Genomic DNA, 18514 nt, shown 5'->3' on the forward strand with positions numbered 1-18514 from the left:
CAGAAGCCCCCATCATTTACCATTCAGAAATTGAAGAGCAATTTGTGAAAGGTCATCTTTTGATGTAGAGGCAATAACCTCCACTTCAAAGGCAAAGCATCAACAAAGCTCTGGTGACATAGTTGAACACACAAAGGAGTCACGAGGATGTGGTTGAGCAGAACTTGATTGAAGTGTCTGCTGTTGTACTGGAAAATGAAAGTCATTTGTCTACCTGTCAGGCACCGGGTAAATATATGAAGGTGTGTCCACGGAGGTATGGGTAAAACACAAGCCAGGAGAGACAAACTCAAAGGGGCAAGCCAGTCATTTAATTTTAAAGTCATCAAATTCACCGCCAAGATCACAGTTTGTGTTCGAAACGGAAGCAGAGAGGCAGACAATGATCGATGAGACAGAGGACAAGGAAAAGGTTTTACTTAACATGGGAAGCGACAAAAAGATTATGAGGGGATAGAACTAAACGATAAGAAGATGGGAAACAATGAAATGATGCTATTAAAAGCAAAGAAACCAAATAGAGATGAGGTACCATTGGTGCTGAAGATGACATGCTGCTGTCTTTGGTGCTGCTGCTGCTTACTACACTGTTTTTACTGTTGTTTCCCTGCGACTGGGGCAAAGAAACACAACACAGAGTGACTCCCACTCCTCCCACTAAACCATGAACCAAGCTATGGGAATCATAGGTGGAATATAGGAATGGAGCCATTACACGGACTATACGCTGCACAGTCAGGGCAAGAGCTGTATGTGCAGATGTTAAACTTAATATCTGCACCTTCCTATCTTTGCATTTTAAAGGGCAGGTGCAGTCATCAGTATTTCTGCTCTGCATGTAGTTTTAACGTTTCTTTTCATGATCAAGAACTCATAGATACAAAGTAACCAAAACAAAATCTTTTTATGCCTTTAATAAAATTGTGAATTGTTAACATATATTAAGGGTGAATGACTTATTTTTTTCCCCAGCACTTAAAAAAATGTGAATCATTTGCTGAGATAGAAAGAGAAATCAGTCTGTATCTAAAGCGAGCTCAGCAGTCCAGGTCTGTGCATGCAGTGAAAGGCCTTGGGTAGCAGGTTTTTCTCTATTGTGTGAACGCATGCAACAGATATGTGGTTTAAGCCGTTTTTCCCCTTCATTAGCTCACACAAAGATAACAGTAAAGCCTATTTTACACACAAAACTACTTAAAGGATCATCTTGAACAGATCCTATTTATGGCTTTGAGTTTTAAAAAGTGAAATCTGTCTAAACCTTTTTCAAATGTTGGCTGCTAATTAAAAAAAAATACTCACAGCAACATTTACATTTTAATTTTAAAGAAAACAAAATACAGCGGCCAACAATACCCCCTCAGCCTCCTAGTGGATACACGTGTTTTATCAATTTGAAAATCATACATTGCCTTGTTCTCAAGTTATTACATGGCATTAAGGTCGAGGTCACAACTTTTTTTAGTAAATACACCTACTGTGGGAATTTAAGCTGCTGTGTTTTTTCATTCTGGAGTTATTGCATTCAGAAACTTTGGTCTCTATGGTCCTGCCCACCTGGCAGGATGACGATAATACAACATCAGACTTTTACAGCTGAAGGAAGGAAAGTTTAATTTGAAAAAATATGTTCTGAATTCATATTTATGTTTAGCTATGATATAGATTGTACAAAATGTAATTAAAATGACATTGGCTGCACTCTTGGGGAACCTACTAATATAATTAAAGTCATGAAGTGCAATCCAAGGTAGGAGACACATTTACAAGGTGTTTCGTACTTCACTGTGGTGATTTGTGCAAGCCATAAAGAAACGTTCTGCAAAACTTGCCAAAAATTAGCTTTTGTAAGCAAAAACAAAACAAAAAACAAAACAACCAGGTACAGTAAAAAATTATTCAGCAGGCAGAGAGGGTATGACAAAAAGATGGCGTTGATTGCATTATGGAAAATGTAGGATCTATGTGTTTAGAGAGCTTAAAAACCACAAGGACTACACGTTTGGATATTTTTGTCTTGCTTATGAGTTAACATAATTTTTCACTCACTTGCTCCTAAAAGCTGTAGTAATGTTTCCGCTGGATGACTAAGATATAGGTTATGTTACAGCTGCAGACTGAGGCTGGAATGTATGATGTGAACAAGAGAACACTGTTTCAGCTGGACTCTCCTTTTCGCCTCGAGCTAACTCGAGGGAAAGGGGAATACAAATATTCCCACAGGAAAGTTGAGAGGTGTGGACGAATGGATTACGTCAGTGAAAGATTAAGGCTGGGAGTTTTTAGCTGTTTTTCTGCAACTCTCAGAAGAGCAAATTACCCCAGTGTGACTTTAAACAGTATTTTTGGCAGTCTCTGAGGCCTACTAGGAACAACTTCTAACAGAATAACTAATGTGCAATGCTGACACCATCAACAAGGCAGATTACAGATTTGACATCTTTTACTGCATTTCAGGGCTGGAGGAGAAACATTTCTCATGAATAAGAAACATTTAACTTTCAAGAAGTTCAAATATAAAAAATATACTTCCATAACATGACTTGCAATCATGACAGCATTGTGGAGCCACTTTGTTTGGACCTAACTGATCAAGGTCATGAGCCGACATGTAGCCTTGTTCCTCTTTCTAAAAAAACCCCATATCTGTTAACTTGGTGAATCTGAGCACTTCAGTGCTATTAAAACAACTTGAGCAGAATTTGGAATAGAAAAGCACAGAAACACAAACACGAGGTCCTTTTAAGATTATTTTCCCCCAAGCCTCCTCAAAAAAGCTGTTTACCAGAATCAAAATATTCAGAACAGCATGTTATTAATGTCTGAAAATGCTAATTAGGCCTCAAACCGAGTTATTTCTTAGTGCAACCTGAAATCTTGAACCTCAGTTTCCATCTACAAAAATAAACAAAACTGTGTAGTACTTTTCTTTTAATAAAGTTTTCTGTTCTTTTGAAATTGTGACGTCTTTTCGGAGAGATGAGGATAAACTGGACTTTGTATTTAAAGCAGCTAAGGCAATTATTTTGGTATGTTTTCCAAGGATATGCAAACCTACCACTAATAAATGTACACTATTAACTAGTTTTGTATCACTTTTACTTTGGAAAAAAATGTAGTGAGGGAAAAATGTAACCATCCAAACAGATTAACAGAGAAATAAGAAAACAATCTTTTTACTTGATTATTTTATATTCAGAATTTAGAAGCCCACACTTTCTCTAGCTCATATCGGAGAAATTATCTGCAGGTGACAAAGACAGCTGTTTTATTTACGGTAAAAAGGGGAAAGAAGAATTCACTTAAATGAAACATAATGAGGGTACGATAAACATGCAACAACTGAAAAAAAGAAAAATGGTGGTATCTTTAGATTAGCAGGGATTCAGTTGTCCCACGGTGATGGTCAGGTATGAAGCGAAAATGCAGATCCATGGGTCAATGAGTCGCACATCAGAAGGGGGTAACTGGATAGTGAAGCGCGTGTGTGTGTGTGTATTATTTCTTTAAATGGTTTTGGTGGCGCTTCCAGAGGAAGGGAATGCAGGGATGTTGTATGAATTTGGAAAAATCCAACAAAAATTGCCATAAACGACCCCTAAAGCATCTCTGCACAAAAGGGAAAAAAATGAAACAGAGAGGGTAAAGGGAGAGCTGGACGGGCAAAGACTCGCAAAGAAGACGGACAAAAAAAAAGTAAAAAATAAAAAAAAAAATGAACAAAAACGACAGAGCCGATCTCACCATCAAACAAACACTTGAGCTGGACTTCCTTTTCTGACAGACAGCAATGGAAAAGAGGAGGGAAAAAAAAATAAGGATTCATCGGGAACTAATCAAAAAAGACAAAAAAGTGAAGCTGCCAGATTGATCCCAGAAAGATAGTAAAAAACAAAACAGCTGCACAAGCTTACACAGGAATAAAGATGAGATAAAGGGATTCAGAAAAATCGGAATCAGCTGCAAATAAAAAGGGGGGTTAAAAAATAGAAAAAATATTGGAAATTATTTTATTGGTGTTCAATAACTGGTTGTGCATTTTCTAATGTTTAAGGGTTTAGTTACTGTTTAAGTTACTGTATGTAATGGGAGTTTTGTTTTGCCCTTGGTGAGTACGGCAGTTCATTGCATGCACTGACGCTGACTGTTGATCAAAATAAAAATCGCTGTGAGTCAAAGAAAAACGGCTGGTTAAAAACACCATTTTAAAAGCTTTTTAATCTTTAGGTAAGCTCGTTAGATCTACTTTAATCTCAATGTGAGTTAACTGATTTCTTATGAACATACGTTCATTTCTAAAATAAATCCTATCCCCTAAGTCACAAAAATCTTTAAAATACATTAAACAGAAAAAAGACCATGTTGCACCAGAGCACAGAGGTGGTCTAATTGATCTTGTTCCATCATATCACAGTTAAAAATGGTCTCAGACAGTAATTAGGGGGACAGACCAAAAAGGAGATAAAAGATAAGGAGAGTAAGTTAAGTACATAAGTCCCATCAAGAAAACCCTCATGGGTCAGAGAGCTTACCTTCACACCGTCCGACTTTTTGTTTAGTAAGGTTTTACACGCTGAAAGAAAGTGAGAAAAGATGATGAGGACGCAGTTTAAGGGGGACAGCTGTCCAATCAACAGAAGAGCTGAAATCACTCAGTCAGCACGACAAAAGACGGCCTAAGAGTTTATCAGGTTTGACAAAACTGACTTCACATTGATATTTCTAACAGCAGAGCTGTTGTATGATGGACGATCCCATCAAAAAGTTTACTTTATGAACCACTGTGGATAAACAGGGAATTAAAGAGACTTCAGTAGTGATGATACAGACAAAGCAAAATGATAACGTGAAAATCAAAAACATAACTTGTTGGCAAAATTGAAATCATTGTATAAAAACAGACACATCGACGTAGCCCCATTCATAATTATTTTTCATTATAATGTACACTACAGTGACTATGCAGATTGTTTTGCCCAGTAACGTGCAAGTTCCGCATTTTATTTCCACTGCATTGTTACAGTTTTTACACCAAGATTGTAAACATTATTTAGTTAAAAAATTAAATTTCAGTAATTCACAACTATTGTATGGAGAATCCAAATTCTAAAACAGTAAAATCATTAAAAAAAATAATACAGGGAAACAATTAAATTCAAAAAAGGTGATTCTGACTGTGAGAGCAGGTCAGCATTACAAGTTCCTAGTAAAACCACATGTTAATTTTCTGAGCTTTAAAGCTCATTTTAAATTTGGTTTCATTTGTTTATGGTACTGTGTGGATTTCTGGCTCAACCATAATTTTGGCTCCAATAATCCTCTAAACTGTCAAAATGTTAAACAGTAAACACTTTTTGTTCACTTTCCACAATGATAACATCAGTTTCAGCTCAGTTCATAACACTTCTAATATTTCATATATCCTGCTCTGGTGTTTGATTTTATTCATCTGCTTTCAGGAGGCCAATGAGAATTAATACATGACTAAGCTTATGAATGAGTAAAAGAGATATTTTTATTTATCTTTACCTTGTTTTTTGTTGAAACAAGGAAAATATACTTTTATGTTTAATGTCAATTACAGAACTGCTGATAATTTATTTAATAAGATCACTTTGGCCATGTCAAACGCCACCTTCATCCCTATAATGTAGTTTATGTTAGGAGGCATGTATGTGTACCTGAAAACCTGACCACAGTTTTAACAACACACAAATGACACCACTCCACCTGACAAAAAGGAAATGTAATAAAACACATGCATTAACACACAAACACTGACTAAAAATAAACATTTTACCAACAATCATTTGTATTTGAGCCATGTTCCAATGATTCACCCTTACCTTCCATTCAAAAAGAAGGAAGGATGGCAATGAAAAAGGTAAGAGAACAGTAATGTATTTAATATCTGCATCTTAACATCTGAACTGAAAGATGACAACTGCAGGCAACACCTGTCAGGCTGTTACTGCGCGTTAAAAGGCATTCTTTAATCATTTTCACAGAGGTGATGGTTCATGCAGTCATCAAAATGTCTGGCATGCAACATCAACTTCAAAGTCTTCCCCATAAAAGGAGCTGAGTGGTGCATTCTCAGCAGAAACCTTTAACTTCAGGATGTCATCTGTACAAATTCAAGTCTGATTTCTTCACTGTAACACTGTACGTGACAACACTGCATTTTGTTAAGTGAAGAAATTTGACAGTTGGAATTGAGCAAAAAAGGGAAAGTCATTAACATTTTATCTGCAAAGCATCCTCTTGTTAATCAGACAGTTTTTTCCTGTATGACCAGCCTTTAAAGGGGACCCATTACACTTTTCCTTATTTTCTGTTACTTACATAATGTTGCAAGGGTTCTTATGAAACGTGGCACATCAGTTGTATCATCAGCGAATGTACAAGTGAGCTCTAAGCACTCAGTTTTAAATTTGGTTTTGCATGATCTCAAAGAGTGTGGATATTCCTATTACAGTAATGTCTACTTTTGAATACAGCAGCCCCGCCTACCTGCTGTTCAAACTCCTGTTTGTGAGGTGCAGCCAATCAGAGGAAAGCAGTGTTAAAGCTGCTAGCTTCAGTCAAATGATGAACTAAGTGTCCTCTGTATAAGATTAAGAAACTTTTAACTATGAATTCCAAAAATAAAAATATACAGCTGAAAGAAAAGCTTAATAAGTCCTCTTTAAGCAAGCAGCCAGCGCTGTCATATGACCCACACGTGTTAAAGGTTCAGTATGCTTCAAACAAACTAATTAGTTTGAGCATGCCTGAAAACAAAGCTGTCCTGAATCATCACCCTCGGAGGTAGAGCTAAAAGTTTGCCACTGGAGAACAAGATGTAATCTCTTAAATAATGTAAAGGTTTATTGGGAGTTAAGGGAGATTTTAACTAAATTAAAAATCATTAGCTGCAAATGTGATCTGTCTTAGTTAAAAAATATCAGTAATGTGAAACCACAAACCAAAGCCATCCATGTGCTGATACCCCCCTAAGCGATATCACTGTGTTTGTGTTAATATATATCTGCATAATGATGACCTGATAACGGCATAAGCACTTTGTTTGAAGCAAACTGTTTTTTTTCCTTTTTAGTTGTATTTGCTCAAACAAAAACAAGAGCAGGCAGGAGAGAAGAGACAAAGAAAATAGTTAACACAGGACACTTTGCATTCTGTTTATCCAGCTTCCCATGCAGGTTGGCAAACTGCACTGTACGCTCATAAACATGCTTGGCTGGCTGTTGGCGCCAGAGCCATGCCAAGGGAAGGTTGCAGTGAGCACAGGCAGGCATCGACTGGGCATCAGTACTGTGGATCCAGATCAATTTGAAGAAGGCAAAGCTGCAAGAGTTCCGAGTTAAATACTGGAATTTCTGTTCATATTGGTAATATGAATGGCGATGCAGCAGAGAAAAACAACCTGTGATATTTGTGCTAATGCAAAGATATATAACCTGAGCTTTGCTTGGTGACAGCTGGGGTAGTTGGAAGAAGGTCAGAGGGTCATGCTGGGTGTCATTTAAATGGCTGTTGTGTTCGACACAGGAAATTAAATATCCAGTCCTTGAGAGGAGGTCTGTTTATTAGACCATTAGGAAGCCCAGGAGTACTGAAAGGTCAGTAGCTGAGCTTCATCTGTGGCTTTTATTTATATGTTCGTATGTGACTGTAAGATGCCCCAGTGCAGTGATGACCACATAAACGTGATCCATCAGTGTGCAGGCAGCAGGTGGTTGTGGTGGTGGGGGGAGGGGAGGGTTCAAGCAGCCCAGGCCAGATGCCAAAAACCTCAGCACGAAGCTGGCAGTGCCCGACTCCAACACCCCCTCTAGCAAACGTACCTTCCTGAGCCATTGCGGCCGTGCTGGTGGTAGCGGCAGGACTGGTGTGCTGCCGTCCCACTATTAGACAAAGAGGAATTCAGTGCACTACTGGAAGAGAGCCCCACTAAACCATGAAAGTCTCCTTCTTCTTTTTTCTTTAATAACTTTTTGTGCTTCCAAGAGACCTGCTTAGTGTTTTTGACATTTTAATTTAATCAATAAAATGATGTAATACCAAACTCCATTTTTATTAGGATGAAGTAAAGCAACAGATGGGAAAATATTGTCAGAAATAAAATGTCTGAGCCCCAACTTACTGATTTTACTTCTTTGTTTATTCTACAGTGAATAAACAAGCCTAGGCTTATGAACAAAGCATTTCAGAGGTCTGGCTGGTCTGCTTACTTCAGTCTGGATCAGTCCTAGCCTTTACAAAGTAGATGGACATAATCCAATGGAGCTGCTTTGCTTACATGAAGGCATATAAACACAGGGCCGATAGCATTAGTGCATTAGCTTGCAAGTCCATTGTCCAGCCCGCAAATAGGTTGTTCAATCAAAAGTGCACTGTGATCAAACTGCTTATGAGGATGAAATCCAAGCCAAACCCCTGAAGTGCAAAATCAAATCCAATCGGTGTGGCTAAGGGAAGAAGATGGTAGACTGGAGATACAGTAGCAGAACAACAGTGACATGTATCACTTGGCTTCTATGAGAGATAGGATCTGTAAAGAAGTGCGCTCCTACTGAGTGTTGACAATTTTAAACTAACTACAAAAGCTCACCTGAAAAGTTCCTGGACACGAGCATCGTAGTGAGGATAGCTCCCTAGAGTCAAGGCAAATAATATACAAGATTATAAGCATACGCTAGTCAGTTATGTGTATGTTTAACTGTGTTCGTGCTTACTTTAAGCTTCCTTCTGGCATTGAACTTGCGCAGACATTCCACAGTCTCTTGACGGTGCATCATGGAGGCCACAGTGGATCGTTGCTTTAAGTAAAGAGGAAAGGGCAACATTAAGTATATCACTGCTACACCGTCAATGCCACTTTTTTAATAACTCGTCCATTTTTATACTGGTAAGACCTAAAGTTAGGGGTGCTGCCATATTGGACAGACAGGTATTCTTACACAGGCAGATGTACCCAGTCACTGTCTGCTAGGCCTCACCAGTGCTATTCTGAACAAGACCTTTTAATTATATCTGTGCTTTTGGAATATTTTACCGTTTATCACATAGTTACCACCTGGTAACCACCGGTTGTCAGATAAAAATGTGTATTACCAGTTGGCAGTTGGTTGTGGGAGGCTGCTTGCTATCTTTTTAAAGAAACCGGTGGCAAAGTGAGTCACAAAGAGGGTGCTGCACTAATAATCTCCTTGTGATAGCTTTGGTCACTAGCAGATTTCCATGGTCACCCAGCAGAGGATGCCTGCTTGTCTGCAAACACCTGCCAACTATTCTGTAATGAAACTGGAAATGGGGACAGTTTCCCAACAAAGTAAAAGCCGCACCTTTTAAAACATAATGGTTTCAGCAGTAAGGCACAACATTTACTCTGAAGGCAAATGTTCTCCATTTTCAGTATGCATTGCAATTTAAGTTTCACTTAACTGACTACAAGTCAGTTGTTGAGTGTTTGCGTACAAGTCGGCAACTTCCACGCAAACTACTGGTGACTTTGAAAATCCACCTGCAAAAAAAGCAATTACAAGGAGGTTTTTGATGAAGCACCCTCTTTGCCAGCAACCATTTGCCAATCAGTAGGGAAATGCACACTTTTCCTTAGCGACTGGTCTCTAGGTCTCTGTGACTGAGGCCAAACCAGCTGGTAACTTAACACTCCACCCTCTTGTCTAAATATAGTGAATATAGAAGAGGTGGTGGTGGTTACATACACCACCTCTTCTATAGCACTGACACTGAAGCATCTATGTGTAAGCATCCATCTTCTTTATAGAGCCTGTATATGTATCGTTGACTTGAGATTGAACTCACAGATATGTTATGGGACGAGATGAAGAACTGCTTTAGAAAATGTCTTTGAAAAGATAAAAACTCATGAACATTAAAATACAAGAGAAAGGGACCGTGACTCCAAAGGTGCATTCTGGTAAGAAACATTTAATCACCATTTTGAGGCTATGACAATAATGGCATTGTGTACAACTGCAACAATGAATTCTTTTTAATGCTCTACAGCTCTGATATGCTCCCCTGAGTAGCTTTTCATCAACAGACAGGAGTGGCTCATGTGTATTCCAACTCCTCTGTGATACCAAACAGAATGAAAAAGCCTGCTTTGTCAGGGACTTATAAATGAAAACTTTTAGAAGTGGGAGCTGTAAGATAAGCCTACGGGGCTCTTACATTATCTAGGCGACTCCTTACTCAACTCCTTAACAATAAAAATGGAAATTATTGTCCTTTTGCTTTATCTGATAACAAACTACATTTATGCTGTTAAATTGTTATTGGTGTTAAAATTATGACTTATGACACTGCAGGTCTTTTCTGAGTTCCTTAAATGTCCGTCTTGTCCAAATGTGAGACAAATAAACCCAAACTTTTATGTCTCAACCTACAAAAAGCTACAAATTCTGCTCTAGTATATAATGCAATTCTGTGCATGTTTTTAAAACTAGCCATTTGGATCAAAGATGTGCTGTTATTCTGAATAGCTGTGTTAGAAATGAAATACAGTGTAAGACAGGTGTTCCTGGGCTGTGCTGATGTAAGAGCAGGGATGGGTATCGAAAACCGGTTCTTGTTGAGAACCGGTTCCCAGTGTTTCAATTCCTTGGAATTGTTTGCCATTTTTGAAAACGATTCCCTTATCGATTCCAGTCGCCCCGAATGACGTCACCACGTTGCGGAGCGTCATTTACCTGGCAGGAAACACGGCGCCTAAGCGGCTCAAACGCTCAAAAGTTTGGTTTTGCTTTACGAGAATGGATGACAACAGGGCAACTTGCAATACTTGCAAAGTAGATATTTCATTTAAGGGAGGAAACACTACAAATATACAAAAGCATTTGCTCACAAAACACACGATGACCTTAAATGAATGTCGTGTTTTTAATTCCGCTCCGGACTCGTGAATCTCAACCCAGCAGCAGCGGTAACGTTTGCACGTCCTCTCCCGTTAATGCGGCAAGTAAATAATCAACTAACAGTGCATATTATGTTAGCGCGATCTGCCTTATTACAAAACCTGCCATTACTGTGCATTTAGATGACCATGATGAGAGAGACAGACAGAGTCTGGCTCAGATGCTGGCAGTTCTCACTGCAGTCTACCGTTAGCGTCTCCTTTCAGGCTAGGATAGACAAATGTCACCAAGCAGTGACTAAGTTTGTGGTCAAAGGTTTGCACCCATTTGCCACAGCAGATGATTTTCGGTAAGTGAATATGTTTAATTGTAGGCAGGGACATTACTGGATATTCTTCTGTAATTGCTACAGAATAATTGATGTTATACTTTGTTATTGCTACAGAAGAATATTTATTTTATTATTTTACATTTACAATTTTTTTTCCTGGGGACCTTGTGACACCCCATTGAAGAGCCGTAGGCTGTGGATCTCTTAAGATCTCACTGTTGGGTATGTAAGGCCATGTTACTCCTAAATTTCTATCTTGTTCAAAGAGAAGATATAAAACAAAGTTCTAAGCTATTAGACCTTAGTGTTCTCCTTTTTTAAAAAGAATCGATAAGAGAATCGATAAAGAATCGAATCGTTAAACAGAATCGAAAATGGAATCGGAATCGTGAAAATCTTATCAATACCCATCCCTATGTAAGAGTGCTTAAGAAAGAAAAACTGTGACATGATTTGTTTAAAGTTGGCAAGAAAAACTACATAAAAAACAACGATAAAGACAAGTGTGACTTACGCAGACCCAGGGATGCTTGAGGGCCTGGTCGGCAGTGATTCTTTTGGCGGGGTTAATCGTTAACATCTGATTGATCAAATTCTTGGCCTCAGGGGTCACTGTGTCCCACTCAGGAGACGGAAACTGAAGGAAGGCGAAGAGGAGGAAGAAACATATCACTATGACTGAAAAATTGGTAAAACAAAAACTGATGTTTCCAAACCATGATTAACTTGCTGTTGTTTAGCATTGATTAGACATTTCTATATTTAGCACGTATTTTAAATTTTAACACTGGCATTCCAGCACAACTGAGCAATAAAAAAACATGATCCAAAAAAGATGGTAGTAAAAGCTTTTCTTTTAATTGACTGTGATATTTAAATGACTGAACCAGATTTCTTACAGTGTTTGCTCCTGTATTTACCCAACATGTAACAGATTAGAGCTGCAAACTGTAGGATCATTTAGAAGGTGCAGCTCTCTCCTCATTGTGCATGCATTCAAAGGAGGGTAGGGAAATTTCCAGCAAAAGATATTTACAGAGGCAGGTTGAGTGAATTAAGGTTGTGCAACTTGCAACTTTGAACTCTGTAGGGCAAATATCCACACCTCTCAAGACCAGGAACAAACACAAGTCATAAGCGAGGTTGTAGCAATGAAAAGTAATACTCTAAACGCAGATTTACAGACAGCTCTTATCCATTAATAAATATAACTTTGTTTGTGCTAACCAATCGTGTCCATAAATTTTTACAGGCTATGAGCAGCTGATCAATGTTACCTCATAATAACATCCACGGCATGTGAGTAATTTGTGTATCTTTAATTTGTCATATTAAAACACTATCACAACACCCCCATGAACAGATTAGGTTAAATTGGCCTTTGTTTTCTCTCTGAGGATTAATTTGTCTTGGACACAGTTGAAGGAGCAGCACACATGTACAAACAAACAACAGTTAGCACCAGAACATACGCACATAGACAGGAAACACAATATTGTACACAAAAGTGTTGTGCAGGTACCCTGCAACAACAAACGGCACATACCTTTCCAATAAGATATACATGTACACACTCCTGTGGGGAACGGTTATTTCCCTCTTATGTCTGTATATATCATTGCAGGGTCTTTACCTTATAAACAACATACAACACCTTTAGGTGACTGTTTTTGTGATTTTAAAAAAGTATATTTTGCTTGTTTCTCTTTAAAACATATTTGACTTCATTTGTTTTGGAACAGTCTTAATATGTGAAGATGAGCAACGATTTGTCTGTCTTTGATGGGCAATTTCAGTGGTATAACAAAAGGGTGGAGTCAGCAGACATGTTTACTGCTAAAAGTCAAAGCAAGCTTTCAACAGACTTTTACTTCAAACATATCAGATGTCAGTTACCGATGAAAGAAAAAAGCAGAAATTCAAGGTATCTGTGTGACAGTGATGATATCCAAGAAGTGCACATTATTATAAGCGCTCGTCAGTCACTTCATATTATTGTTCATATTATGCACATTCATTAGATGTGGTTGCTTCCAATTATGTAAATTAATATGGGTAATAAATACCTATCTCCCAGAGGACAATGACGAGAGCTGATGAATAAGCCCATTGCTCTCCCATAGTGTATCAGTTATTTTTTCTGCAGCAAGATGAAAGTTATACAATGCCAAGTAGCAAGCCATTAAAAACTAAAATTAAATTTCTAAATTACTTGCATGACAGAATTTAGAGCATGTTATTTGACAACACTTGAAGTGATGGTGTCCTGCAGAGCTCATCTCGATGCTCCGGCCTTGTAGTTACGAATACACATGAATTAATTTGGAAACAGGAAATGAAGAGTATGACAATTAAAGTTTCATGAATTCAGGTCGAATTCCCTCACAGATGTCATGAAACTTAACTCTCATTTCCATAGATGCAGGTACAAAAACAATGCAAAACGCCTGCTCTAACCCTGAATACGCCCAAAACTATGTGTTCCATTAAAGACCAAAGCACTTATTGAAGCTCTAGTTAATAAGGTTTTTGTAATATTCTGAATCAAATGTAAATGCTTAAACAGTAGTTTTAAAGTAAAGACCCCCTTTTGCCTTCAGAACTGCCTTAATTCTTTAAGGCATAGATTCAACAAGGTGCTGGAAACAGTTTGAGAGATTTTGATCCATACCGATGTGACATTTCATTTCAAAGTTGCTGCAGATTTGTTGGCTGCACGTCCATGACGAATGATCCCAAAGATGCTCTACTGGATTAAGATCTGTGGAGGCCATCTGAGTACAATGAACTTATTGTCGTGTTGGAAAACAGTTTGAGATGATCTTTGTGTGCATTTTTCAACTGGAAGCAGCCATCAGAAGACACTGCGGTCATAGAGGGATGGACATGGTCGATAACAATACTCAGGAAGGTTGTGCTCAACTGATACTAAAGTGGGCTAAAGTGTGCCAAGTATATTTAACCCCTTCCCCATCAGCAGCCTGAACAGTCGATACAAGGCAGAAAGGCTCCATACTTTCATGTTGTTACACCAGATCCCAACATTACCATCAGAATGTTGCAGCACAAATTGAGAGTCATCACATCATGCCACACTTTTACAATCAGCCATTGGGCAATGTTGATGAGCCTTTTTCAGCTCCAGCTTCAGTCCCTCGTTCTCAGCTGACAGGAGTGGGAACCAGTGTGGTCTCCTGCTGCTGTAGCACATGTGCTTTATGGTTCAACAGATTTCAAGTATCATTTTGCACGTGGATTGGGTCAGATCCTGTAACCGCATCATCCTACAAAAGTACCACACACCCTGATAATAGTTGCTGTGCTATGATTGGAGCTTTTTTTAGGAGTAAAATGATCAATTATAGAGAAATATAGAAGCAAAAAAGTACCTTTCTCTCACACAATGACCAGATCATGAAACAGTAAACGACAGATTTGTCAATGTTTTTCTACTTTATTTATCCCAATAAAAGTTGCTGAATCTAGCAACAATGTAATCTGAAGTTTGATGAGAAAGTGCTATAGAAATACATATTCTACCGAATTTTTACCATATGCAGGTTGCAGGTAATTCCACCCCCAGTGTGTCTGTTTGCACAGCCTTTATTAGTGAGCATCATTTGTTTGTCTCTGCTGACAGTGCCTCTGGCTCTTATTTACACACTCACTTATAATTTAAATACAGGTTTTACAAGCTTTATGATCTGATTACTAAGGAACTGTCACTTGAAAAATTATACTAACAAACCTTCAGGCATCTATCTATAGTTTAGCATAGCAAAAGCATGGACGTGCATGGAAAAAGCACTAATAGAGAGAATATCAGTTTAACTCACCAAGCGGTTGACTCTTATATAAAATACAATATTTAGGCCAAGATTGTCCTGTGTATGCTGGATCTGTTTGTTTTAAATCAGCTCTAATATGTCATAATTGTAAACGCTGCGTCTCCAGCCTGATGCTGCACTCTGGGAGGAGTTAAAAACTCAACTTGTGTTCAAACAACTAGTATTTCAGTATATATTTACAAACTATATTCAAGTTTAGCCACCATCAAGGTTAAAAAATGTAACTCTGATGGCTCAGAATCCTGCAAACACGACACCAACAATCCAAAGCAGACACAGAGAGTCATAGGGATTTGTCCCTCCCTAGGAAATGTAAACATTACAAAGTCTTGTGTCGTTTGTGTAGCTGGCTGTGTCTGCAGTACGCAGAAAATATAAACACAGTCAAAGTGATATTCTCCGTCCACTGACAATGCCATGCTGGAATTCAGTTCTGCACAGTGCAATCATTATTCTGCATCATAACTGTCTGCACATATGACAATACAGTTCAAAAGGAGAGGGTGGTTAATACAAGAATGTGAGTACTTACATCATAAGCACCGGCCTTAATTTGTTGGTAGAGTTTGTGTTGGTCCTCATCCCAGAATGGAGGGTAGCCCACCAGCAAGATATACAGGATCACACCTGACACACACAAATGTAAGAAATACTGTACATACACAGTTAAAAAGAAAAAAAAAATGTTTATTTGGGCTTATAGCAGAGTTAAGGGTATTTATCACTTAAAATGATGTGGGCTGCTGTTTATGAATCTGGCTGGTTGTGTTTCGGCCGAATATAGCATAACTCTCAATCAAATATTTAACTAAAACTTACTGCAGGGAAAAGACTGTTACAGGAACGTTTCATGAAGTTGTTGCTTAAAGATTGCAAAGTCACATGAGTTGTGAAAGACATGATAATGCTGTAGTGAACCCATATCTAACAAAAATGGTGAAAACGGGTCTGCTAGGAAATGACTGTGCCTACAGTCTGAAATCTTTAGGACTGACCACATGCCCATATGTCCACTGGCTTGCCATATGGGTCCTTTCTCAACACCTCTGGGGACAGATACCCCGGAGTTCCTGCAAAACCTGCAAATATAGAAAAATACAAGCATGTTATACCTACATACAATACACAGTGTGACTTCTGATTACTACTACTACATTATGACAGGTTTCATACGTCTTTCTGTGCTTTGTGCCAGCGCTGTGTTTTAAACAAATTAGCGAGCTGACATGATCTAAACATTCACAGTCTTCATCTCTTTGTGCTACTTACTCCAGCAGAACTGTGCATAAGTCTTGAGCTTCTTCTAATTTCTTTATATTTTCCTTCCAAGAAGACCATCTTTCTTGTATTTTTTTAAAGTGAACTTGAGCAATAGCTATCCAAGTTCTTCTTTGGAGATTGTCTTCTTTTTCACTCATTTTCAGTACATTCTTTGCATTAAAGCAGCGGTCTCCAACCTTTTTTGCGCCACAGACCGGTTTATGCCCGACAATATTTTCACGGACCGGCCTTTAAGGTGTCGCAGATAAATACGACAAAATAAAACTAGTACCGGTACCGAAAAAAAGAAGATTTATTCATAACACACGTGAAAAGACCGAGGAAAATCGAGTTAACGATTAAAACGATAACAAAATAACGCTAAAAGCCGCTAAAAACCGCTAAAAACCATACATTTCACACCTGAGCCTCAACTCTCGCGGCCCGGTACCAAACGACTCACGGACCGGTACCGGTCCGAGGCCCGGGGGTTGGGGACCGCTGCATTAAAGCATTCCCAAATAGTGACAGTGGAAGGCTATGAGTCATTGATTGGCCTTCCCAAAATTATCGAAACAGTGTGACATCATCTTGACAGAGAGAATAGAATAAATGGCAGCCAACAGCCAAAGAAGGGCTTTGCATGTCCTTCAAGAAGCCTGGACTGAAAAAGGTAAATAACTTACAAGAAAGGGTGCGTAAGACATTTCAGACTATGTTGAAGAATAAGGGTGGTAATGCAAAGTTTGTTAGAATTTTGTAAACTTTGTTTTGGCATTAAATACTGTATTTCCATGTATGTTTACACATTTCAATAAGTTCCAATTTTCCCAGCAAATGATAAAGATATGAGGGCTGCCCTAAGACTTTTGCACAGCACTGTATATCACTTTAAGCCTATCCTGTTTGCTGCTGTTTTAAATGTAAACCTCAAATTTATGATGCCACATGAACATCAACAACACATCATTTGAAATGCTACAGATTACATTTAATAAATGATCTTTCTTACCAAACCACGCCTGCTGGTCCCCTTGAACCTCAATAGCGAGGCCAAAATCTGCAAGCTTCACCGCCGCTCCCTTCATCTTACTGGCCAGGAGCAAATTTTCTGGCTGCAATACAGAGACACAAATAATTCTTCAGAATGAAGAATACCTTTACCCTAGTGACTGATTTTATTATTATTATTATTATTGTCAGACAGACAAATCTCAAGTTGGAAAAGAAGTTATAAACTGTAATTATTATTAAATAAAGGACAAACAAATCCTCACCTTTTGGTAACCTTTGGTAAATTATTTCTATTCCCCAATAGAATAAAAATAATGAATATAATAGCAGATTGGTACACTTGTACTTGAACAAACTTGTTTTATGTGATAAACATACACTTGATTAGAGGCAACAGAGATGAGCATGTGCATGACTTAGAGAAATGTCCTTTCTGTCTGGATGACTGAATGGGCCGCAGGAGCATTATGACATCTACAGTAGTAATGAGCCATGATGCTGGCAAGTTGGCTACAATGGTTTTGCCCAAAGCAAAGACCTTTTCAATCAGCTGTCACAGGATTTAACACAGCATTCTTACTCAGTCCCTCTGATGACACTATCGTGCAAAAGGTCAAAACTTGGCAACCATAAGGATGCATCAAGTGTGTTTTAACTCATTTCCTCTTTTGCCTCTTTCCCTTATGTCACAGCTTTTTTAAAAATAGATTAACCGTGTTACTTGATTATGAGTAGCATTATTTTATTTCAATTTGTTTCAGGTTTTTCATTCTCAACACCTGGTAAACATAATTTACAGGTTGTCTCTGTCCAAGTGGCAGTATCTACCTTTAGCCCTCTCAGACTTTAACTGGGACCAGCTTAGAGTAGTAGCTCTGGATTACTTAAAGTTAAAATACCCTCATTACTCTTGTACTGGGCCTTGATGGAGCACATTAGTTCATCCTGTGTTTGAAAAACACCATTTAAACACATCATTTCCTTCTTTTAAATCAACTTTATTCTGATGACTGCACCTTATAATCAGATCGTAGATCAGCAGGCCTGTGTGGCTTCTTACAGTTAGATGTTTAACCTGCATGGCCATATTTCATTATCCTTTATTTATCCAGGTAAAAAGTCTCATTGAGATTAAAATCTATTTTTCAAGAGAGACCTGGCCAATATTAAGGATA

General features: G+C 38.3%; 1 protein-coding gene across 27 annotated transcripts in view; it reads right to left on the bottom strand.

Moving 5' to 3' along the window:
* Positions 1-18514, bottom strand: part of camk2g2 (calcium/calmodulin-dependent protein kinase (CaM kinase) II gamma 2) — a 76820-nt gene that overhangs the window by 14427 nt on the left and 43879 nt on the right. For 8 of the 27 annotated variants that reach the window (XM_085181697.1, XM_085181700.1, XM_085181699.1 and 5 more), the window contains exons 7-15: positions 17338-17440; positions 16061-16144; positions 15598-15692; positions 11732-11854; positions 8739-8822; positions 8615-8657; positions 7848-7907; positions 4533-4573; positions 533-613 (exon numbers count right to left, since the gene is read on the bottom strand). In XM_085181697.1, the coding sequence (XP_085037823.1) occupies positions 533-613; positions 4533-4573; positions 7848-7907; positions 8615-8657; positions 8739-8822; positions 11732-11854; positions 15598-15692; positions 16061-16144; positions 17338-17440 (714 nt within the window). Of the gene's footprint in view, positions 1-532; positions 614-3744; positions 3778-4532; positions 4574-7847; positions 7908-8614; positions 8658-8738; positions 8823-11731; positions 11855-15597; positions 15693-16060; positions 16145-17337; positions 17441-18514 lie in introns of all 27 variants that reach the window. The other 19 variants (XM_085181705.1, XM_085181704.1, XM_085181703.1 and 16 more) reach the window with 5 other exon arrangements.

The sequence above is a fragment of the Neolamprologus multifasciatus genome, chromosome 13 (assembly GCF_963576455.1).
Source record: "Neolamprologus multifasciatus chromosome 13, fNeoMul1.2, whole genome shotgun sequence".
Classification (NCBI taxonomy): domain Eukaryota; kingdom Metazoa; phylum Chordata; class Actinopteri; order Cichliformes; family Cichlidae; genus Neolamprologus; species Neolamprologus multifasciatus.